Source organism: Papaver somniferum, chromosome 1 (assembly GCF_003573695.1).
Source record: "Papaver somniferum cultivar HN1 chromosome 1, ASM357369v1, whole genome shotgun sequence".
Classification (NCBI taxonomy): domain Eukaryota; kingdom Viridiplantae; phylum Streptophyta; class Magnoliopsida; order Ranunculales; family Papaveraceae; genus Papaver; species Papaver somniferum.
The window spans coordinates 219,747,149-219,756,311 of record NC_039358.1 but is presented as its reverse complement, the minus strand read 5'-3'; the positions used below and the strand labels follow the sequence as shown (position 1 = coordinate 219,756,311).

At 36.4% G+C, this 9,163-nt stretch overlaps 1 protein-coding gene and 1 long non-coding RNA gene across 2 annotated transcripts; one reads left to right on the top strand and one right to left on the bottom strand.

Annotated features, from left to right (window-relative positions):
- The first annotated feature begins 1,661 nt into the window (after nucleotides 1-1,661).
- Nucleotides 1,662-3,182, top strand: LOC113316408. Its single transcript, XM_026564596.1, has 2 exons — nucleotides 1,662-2,223; nucleotides 2,667-3,182. The coding sequence occupies exons 1-2, from the start codon at nucleotides 1,734-1,736 to the stop codon at nucleotides 2,744-2,746; spliced, it is 570 nt and encodes a 189-aa protein (XP_026420381.1). The 5' UTR covers nucleotides 1,662-1,733; the 3' UTR covers nucleotides 2,747-3,182.
- Nucleotides 3,183-5,706: 2,524 nt separating this feature from the next.
- Nucleotides 5,707-7,226, bottom strand: LOC113337179. Its single transcript, XR_003354132.1, has 2 exons — nucleotides 6,906-7,226; nucleotides 5,707-6,217 (listed from the first exon to the last, which is right to left on the bottom strand). It is a non-coding gene; the product is annotated as an uncharacterized LOC113337179 (long non-coding RNA).
- Nucleotides 7,227-9,163: the final 1,937 nt, after the last annotated feature.

Here is a 9,163-nt window from a genome sequence, read left to right as displayed (position 1 = left end):
GAGTAAAATCAACTGATCACCGTTTCACCCACCCAAAACACTTACATTATACTGACAACTTAGAATATAACCTTGTAACAATCTTCTGATTTCACTACATGAGTTGAGTGAAAATTTGGTGAGATCTGAAACTATTTGCAATCCAAGTCGGATGCATACTTATGACCAGGTTCTCTTAGCATGCTCTGTGGGCTTTTCTTAATGGTGTATGTTCATCCTCTAGCCATTCAAACATGCAGCATGCAGGTTGCCGCAGAACTGAAAAGCCTTGCCATGATCGGATACAAACCGATTTCGGAAATTTGTCGGTTTGGGTTTTGGTCGAGGCAGCATAGAGAAGCTGTGGAAATACGTGTCATCCTACAGTCCAAGAGGCAAGAGGAGTAATGATGCACGTGATGAGACTCCCAATGCGAAATAAGTGTGGGCCCAATGTGTATAATTTGTGTGTTCAGAAGGACACGTAGCTGTGTATGATTGGGAAAGGAATTGAATAATCGTGTGCCCCACTTTGCACTATCATGGGGTTTTGTGTAACAAAAACCACTCATTGGTTGTTCGGAGTGACGTATCTTAGATGACCAAAATACCCCATCCATGATTTCCATTTTTTCTATTTCTTTTTAGTTTTTCACAAAACTGATTTGATTTTTTCGTCCGCAAGGAGGGATTTATCTCAAGGCTATCTACCAACTTTGCAAAATTTCAACAACCACAGAAACGGCACTACAAAGTCCAACCATCCATCGTCTAACAAGTTACTCCAAATTTCAATTAAAAGAAAACAACAAGTTACTGTAAAGTAGGTTCATATTTTATCGACGGTAAGACCGTGAAGAAAATAGGTAATTGTTCAGGAAAGATATTATCTGCATTTATTCTTCACAAACAAATTTTCTTTTTTATCGATACAATAACAACAATAAACATTTAGCTTGATCACTTGATATCCGAATAATTTTAAAGTTGGCCTAATAAACACGAACATGAACATTTTACGACATAATCATGTAGTAATGATAATTTAGCGAAAAACTTGTCATAGCATTTAAATATGAGTAGATACACCTTCCTAAATGAAATTAAACATCCATATTTATATCAGATAAGCAGGAGTAAAACTACCACCAGTATCTTCATGGCGAGATAAATTTTGCTGGGCCAAAATTTAATGTACCGTATTCGATTAAAGTCCAGATAATAAGACCAGATAAAACACAAGGTGTTCAACCATTCCAGTTCCACCACTAAGGCTAAAACAAATACACATTTACCAGCAATAACACAACAATCTCCCAAGCTTGGTAAAACTTCCCCTAAACCAAAGCTCAATTATCACCATTTTCAACCAGTGACATAGCTATAACGCAACAAGGGCAAATCCGTCTCACAAAAACTCATTTCCAAGTGGGCACGAAATCCTGGTCCCACAACTGGGTCCCATTTCCATAATCGCATTGCCCAATGCAACCACTGATTGCGATTCCCACGTGGATTGGTTCATCATTTTGTCAATTTCCACAGCTGGTTAATACTTATCCATGTCATCACACCCCTCTTCCACATACATCCATCCACCCATTCAGACATGCCATAACTCACCCATACATAATGCATAGCCATAAGAAGCCTTCCTCCACCTCCTTTAAAAGCAGACTTCAACAGAGAGAAACCCTCACAGAGAAACAGAGAAAGTAAGGAACTAAGAAAACTTCAGAGATAAGCAAAAAAAAATGGAGAATTACCAAAACCCTAGTGAAGAATATGAGAATGAATCATCAGAAGAAATCAGCAGCTATAATTACTCAGAATTCGCTTCTGCTGCTGCTGCTGATCCATGGGTATTAAAAAAGAAGAAGAAGAATCAAGTGTTCCTTGAAGGTTGTTATATAGATGAAGAAGATTCATCAGAACGCGGTGGATTAGTTTCAAGGACAATGAGTTTGACTGATGAAGATTTAGATGAATTGAAAGGATGTGTAGATCTTGGATTTGGTTTTAGTTATGAAGAGATTCCTGAACTTTGTAATACTTTACCTGCTTTGGAGCTTTGTTATTCAATGAGTCAGAGATTTATGGATGAACATAGTAAGGGGAATGATAATGGTGGCGGTTCTGTTACTGGGTCTCCGGCTAGAACTAGTTCTATGAATGGCTCTGAATCATCTTATTCTCCTTCTGTTACTTCTGCTCCTGTTGCTAATTGGAAGATTTCTAGTCCTGGTAAGTCATCATTAGAATTTCAGATTTTGAATTTTGAATTTTTTATTTCATTTTTCTGATTTCACTGTGCTGCATATGAATTTCCGAATTGAATTTGTCAATTTTTTTTTGAACTGAGTACTACATTTTAGGAAAAATCAGTATTTCAGATCTGAATAAATTGTTCTAATTGAAGTAGGAATTAGTCAATAGATCTGTTACTCAAAATAGAAACATGATTTAGTTGATCAAAATTGTTTAAGCATAAAGAATGTGGTAAAATCGGTCATCGGAAAGTTCAAATTTCGTTGATTTTCATTCAGAATTTGATTAAAGATTAATATAAAACCAATCTGAATTTTCCGGCTCATATTTAGAAATAGGATCGTAATCAATCATTTGGTGTGAAATATATCATTAGGCATATTATCTAATCTTCTTCTGTTACTTTTTGTGTTCTTCAGGGGATCATCCAGAGGAAGTAAAAGCAAGGCTAAAATTTTGGGCGCAAGCTGTGGCATGTACTGTCAAATTATGCAGCTAAGATTGCTGCGAAACCCCTGCAAAGGAGAGTGATTGGTTCATCGACGGTGGGATTGATGAACCGATAAATGCTTGAGATCTTGGAAAGTCAGATTATGAAATGCCAGAATTTGTAGACTTTTCAAGATGAACGATGATTCCCACAGAGTTCCTACAAGGTTCATTTTCTTGGATAACAGACTTGCTAGATGGATGAGAGAGTCAATGAGAGTTGAGAGACAATGATGGTGGGTTCTATTAACTATCCGAAACAAGACAGCAATGGAGATTGGAAAATGAATGAAAGGTCTTGTTTTGAGAGAGATTCAGTTGCTTAGAATTGTTTACCTACTTGAGTCAAGGCAAAATTTGCTCGAGGCTTGGTGATATTATGTACATTGTATGATTTTTGTATTCCGAATTAAGATTATCAATAAAAATTCCATATTCTTCATTCATTTGTGTTGATCATTTTACTGCTTTTCTACAAAATTTGGGCATAGCTTCTGCAACTTAAAGATCATGAGACTACTTTACTATAGTTCTCCGGCCTTATATGACATTCACAATAGTAACTCTAGATCAATCATTATCCCCAAAATTCTAAAAGGGTTTCATGAGAGAAATCCTGGGTAGCTCCTTGGTAGGCTCAGTTACAGGATATACCATACCATATTCTCAAGACAAGATACAGGTCTCCCAGCTTGTCCCAAGATCCCCGAATATCCTATAACCCTATTTTGATCACTTGTGACGCAATGTTTTGATGCACATGGCTTTGCAAATCTCAATAATTTGATTACATGAATGCTAATATGGGTGCCCAATTGCTCACCAGCCGGCCCCCGATACGGTACGTGACATCTGTTTACCGGTTTAGATTGTTCCGGTAGCAGTTTTGCCTTGATGAAACAAACTAGTGGCTATAAACCTTCCACCGGTGTGAGGTTTATGACTGATTGAATATGTCTCTGCGGACCTCATGCCCGAATCCAAGCTGGTCAAATAACCGACAGGTTATTCAATGAGAATTGCAGTGTCAGTTTCAGGGCAGATGGCAATGAATTATATCATAATCAAATTAGAGAAATGTAACGTAACCGATTTAATGTAGATTTTCCAAATCAGATACGGCACCGACCGATTCGAATATATCTTTCAATCAATCAATATACACCAAAACAGTGGTCCTGCCTGCTGTAAACTTTCTAGAGTTTTCAGACACTGTACTCCACAAGAACAAGACTGGCTGACCCATCAGAAGTCTCAAGTCTATGTCGGATTCGGAACTGTGATTGTTCTCTTTGTGTTCTTGCTGTAATAACGTGAATATTCATCTGAAAATAATAATTATTCATTTTTTATTTCGTTATCAATTATTGTGTGAGAATCTATAAACAGTCGTAGTACTATTATATGAACATAGCTGCCAGAGAGATCTGAAAAATAAAATAAAACAGTTGGAAAAAAGCATTTTTTTCCCGAATATTCCTTCTCCTCCCACTGAAGCTGGGAGCCTGGGATGTGATTTTCGTTGACAATTTAATTATTAAACTTGACTAAATTGTGCAGTGGGACTAACTTTTGTAGAAGGTTGCAATATTTGGATCACTATGTTGCAGCGTATACGTGTTATGGTGTTATTACGTAATTAAGCGTGTTTAGTCGTTGTAAATTCGTCTAGATTAGGTTGTTTTGTTCGAAAACAATCTCACCTGGCAAGCAAGGTCTAGCTGGCCGACGCGTCGGCTTGTCCGGTTGTCATGTAGAACAAGACAATGGTCAAGATAACTATTCTTGCATATGATGATTATGAATAGAACACCCACTAAAATGCTTTGCATTCTTTATTAACTCTTGCAAATAGCAGCTCAGTACGTATTCATACACGATGTTTTGCCGCACAAGTCTTCTTTTTTCTTTTATAAAGGTGCTTAAGCTTTTCTCACTGTTTTAGCTGTAACATCGTACACGTACCTGGTTACTACACGGTATATATTGCTCCAGTGGGAGTAACTTTTCCGGTGGAATACAAGCAATAAAAAAAATGTGGCAAATGTGTGCAAGATCAAGGCCGCTGGATTCCAAGTTATTTCTGTCAATTTTTCTTCTTCAAAATATCTTCCAAATTTCATGGAAGATAGGAACTCAATCTGAGGTTTTGGAGCGTTCATTAACTTGAGCTACTTTATTTACGGAGATTTTGCGGTCTTAATGTTTGTCGGGTCACATAAATTCCAGCATCAAGCCATTTTCAGCCTTCACTATTAGACTTGTTTTTCCGTGATCTACTATAAGTGCTGAAGCGGCAACTTGAAATTTGATTGCTTGAACCCAGAGGATTACAAACCGGAGAATCTACCATGATACTAATCAACTTGCGACTCATGGTTTTCTTTTCCTTAGTTCCGTGACAAGAAGGTGGACAAAGATACACCACTTGGACAATAAAACACTTGAACTTAGCCGCTTAACATCAATCAGTTAAAAACGATTGACTGTATTAGGGGCCAACTACATGTAATTAAATTCTGTCCAGAAAATGATTCATGGTCCATAGTACTCGGCGTTAAATTTAGGATAGAAATATAGACAATGATGCTTGAACTAGATAGATGATCAAAATTAACCCAGAAACATAATTGAAAATTTCATCTTCTTGAGTAAGAACTAAGAAGATAAGGCAACATTTTTCTGTGCCTTCACACTTATCCATTAAAAGTTAATCCCGATGAGAAGTTATCTTTTCCTTTAACTTGGACAATAAACACCGACTATGCTTTTAGAGCAAGTTTTATGGTGGAATCCAACCTATTTTAAATTTGGAAAAAGTGTGGATTATGTCAACTTTAATGAACTCCAAATCGGTTCCATCCACATTTTTTCCAAATCCTATTCCACTATATTATTGAACGGTGTATGGAATCTAAATAGACGCTATTCTTAAAGCGTGCTATGCTATTCGTCTTTTAGAATAAGTCAAAAACAGAAAAGCCACTTTTAATTTAACCATGTATGTATATTCTAGTCAAATACCATTGACTAAGTGAAACACTATTCTTTTTACGGTTTCTATGATTCCATCATAAGACTTGAGCTTCCATGAATGATTCCAAATGCTGATATGGTATGGAAGATAGAATTCTTTCACCATAAGATTTGCTCTAAGGAGCAACATAAACTATCAAATTCATCCTTTTTGTATCTATAAACTCATTTATTTGACAATTAAAAGAGTGTCTACCATTTCGTACTTGTAGTTCTTTGATTTTATTTCAGATTTGTTTTTCATATATAAAGAAACACCAGTTGGGAAGAACTTCCCATACTCACTGAATCACTAGATAGATCACTGAACTCCGATTTGCTTCACTTCAATTAACTATCCAGGGGTTTCATGCATGTCTTCGAAACTGACCCATAAGTAGTCGCCAGTCTGTGTGAATGTTCGTTCAACTCTTGCCGTGCAATGTGGACGTATTGAATCATTCATCTGTAATTTCAACCAATCTTTTTAGTCATTCGACTGTTTTTAGAATCTTTCAATCTACTAGGACTACTATATTATTAATCTTGCCAGGTGGGAGATCATGGCAAATAAAATAACGTAGTGGCGAACTATTATTCTCAGTATACAACTGAATTTGTAATCTGACTTTTGTTGATTAGACAAAAGTGTTTAGATAAAACAACTGCAAAAGGTCTTATATAGTTTCTTAACTCTTAAAACTTCCAGCAATCGTTGAATCATATACACGATCAAGCCACGGCTTTTAATCAAAGTGGTTATCAAATGATTTTTTTAGTAGAATTTGAGCATGTTTTTACTTCATAGACTTGTTGTGCTGTTCCAATAAAAAATAGAGACGTGTTATTTTGTTGCGTTATTGAACGAGTTTATAGTCGTCTAGATGTTTTACGCTAACCACCAGTCAAACACGAAAAACCTGCAACCGGAAGCGGCCATTGCATTGACGTTGCAGCGGTCACATAATTCTTTGCTCTAATATGGTTTTATGTTAACTTGCACGTAACAATCAGCTGTAAAAATGCTTATGTAACAAATCTCATAGTTGTATATGTTCAAGTGATGCTTACGGTGCACATTTTGTCGAACTCATACGCTCGAATTTTGTTTTTATGAAAAGACAAGGGTTCCAAAACTGATAAACTCAACTTACACCATGCAAGTTGAAGCCCATGGTGTTTTGTTCTTTGGCATGACAGGAGCTCCAGAGACGAAGAAGAACACTTGAACTTATTAGATCATCGTCCATTTGTCTAAACCATTGGCTCTGAGACGTGCCACATATATCGAATACAACCTGAAAATAAATTCAAAATGTGAAGAAATCAAAGTTTGGAGACAGTGTTTATGGTTTTTCAACAGTGAATATTTTGTTTATTCTCATTGATATATATAGTGAAGTTTACAACAAAATAGGTTACAACAAATAGAGATATTCTAGGAAAGAACTATATTTACGTAAGACTAAGTTTAGGAAAGACCTAGTAAATTGGGAAACCTAGTAGACTAAGGAAATATAAGTAACAAGAGTATATTTTCTCCAACAAAATGAAATTTATGATGATCATTACTCAAAACAGTGATTCTGTTGAGATTATTAGTCCCACATTGTCTGGGCAATCCAAGATCCTGCGATTTATAATTCTTAGGGCATCTCCACTTATTGCCAATTGGTTTTGAGTTGGATGCCCGAATTCTAACATGACATCAGAGCAGGCTATTTGCGACGAGTCATTTGACCGCGCCTTTACTCCGCGTCATCCGATTTATTGTCCACGTGTTAGACCTAACGAGGCTACACGTGTGGGGGCGTGTTGAGATTATTAGTCCCACATTATCTGGGCAATCCAAGATCCTGCGATTTATAATTCTTAGGGCCTCTCCACTCATAGCCAATTGGTTTTGAGTTGGATGCACTATTCTAACAGATTCTAATGATGATTGTTACAATAACAATAACGACTTGACAAGTAATTTAATCAACAAGTTGATTCATGGTTCATATTTTCTACCTTAAATCATGACAACTACGACAGTGATACGTGAAATAAAAGACATGCACGACCACGAAAATAAAATAGAAGATGAATACAAGAGTGAGGATTTTATCTTTAAGAAGATAAGCCAACACTTTTATGACACTGTAAGCTTATCCATTGAAGGAGATAAACTTGTTTTTTTTGTCCTTTTAACTTCTCTGTGAGGTAAGGGAAACAGACCGAAGTGATGCCTTTGGCCGGTTAGAAAAAAAAATGAAGAGAGGGGGCACTCAAATGCAGTGGCAGAGGCGGGGGAGATCAAGAGTCAAGACAGGGGTATAAGAATCAAAAAGTCTGGACGAACCGAGCCAGAAATCAACAAGAAAAAAAACCGATGGACACATTACCCGTGGGCCCCTGCTAAACTCCCGAGGGGCTGGTCCACTGAAACCCACAAAATTTATGGAAAATGTGAGATATTTCCGTTGTTTTTTTCTCGGTTCGTCTAAAACCGTACCTAGGGCTTTTGGCCTTTTAATTATGGGGAGCAAACACTCTATATGAGAAAATCCGTTAGGCTAGTTGAAGATCAATTAAGAAAATAAACGGTTCATAACTTCTAATTGCACCACATTATCATTAACGAGCAAGAGGTTTATCAGTGTTTTTAATCATTTTTATAATCAAAATTATCTTTTCGCAAAGGCAAAAAAGTCATTCTGATTAAAATGCGTTTCATCTTGTGCTAGTTCTTTAGAATTTGCTTGGGTCTAAAATTTTGGTGGTTAGTCTTCAAGGTGATGTCACATTATTGTAAGCTCCAGGACACTGTGGATTATTTTTTGTCAAGAGGATTACTTCGGGGAGCTTAAAAATTCCGTAAATATGTTTAGACTTGGCTCAATTTTGCTCATTTGAGAAGTTGCAAACTTTTAACATACTATGAAGAATGCAACAATGTTCCAACGTCTAGAATGTTGGATAACGCTTAATATGCTATGAAATATGCAACAATGTTCGGACAATCTTGCCCATTTATTTATCTCTTAACATTTTACAGTTGTTCTACAAATTTGGGGATAGCTTCTGCAACCTAAATTTGGCGTCTTTAGGGACGATCCCGAAAGAATTAGGGGCGACTACTAAGACAAAATAGGGTCACCCAAAACTAAAATAAAGTCACCCTTTATCTCAAAATTTTCGAAACGTCTAAAATGTCCTTTATAATCGGTAGACAATACTACAATCGGTAATTTAGATTGATATATATATTGGTTTGTTTTAAGAAAATTATAATCGGCAGTTAAAATGGTAATCTCATTATGTTAATTTTCTACCGGTTGTGGTAGTAGTCCCAAATTCAAAATTTTCAAAAACCGATGGAATTTTGAATTTCTCAATTTGCACAATCGGTAGTCTCGTGATGTTTATA

Excerpts from the sequence above, each read along its gene's own strand:
- LOC113316408 (XM_026564596.1), top strand. The coding sequence starts at position 1,734 with ATGGAGAATTACCAAAACCCTAGTGAAGAATATGAGAATGAATCATCA. Across the intron at positions 2,224-2,666 it reads TTGGAAGATTTCTAGTCCTG|GGGATCATCCAGAGGAAGTA; the intron begins GTAAGTCATCAT and ends TGTGTTCTTCAG.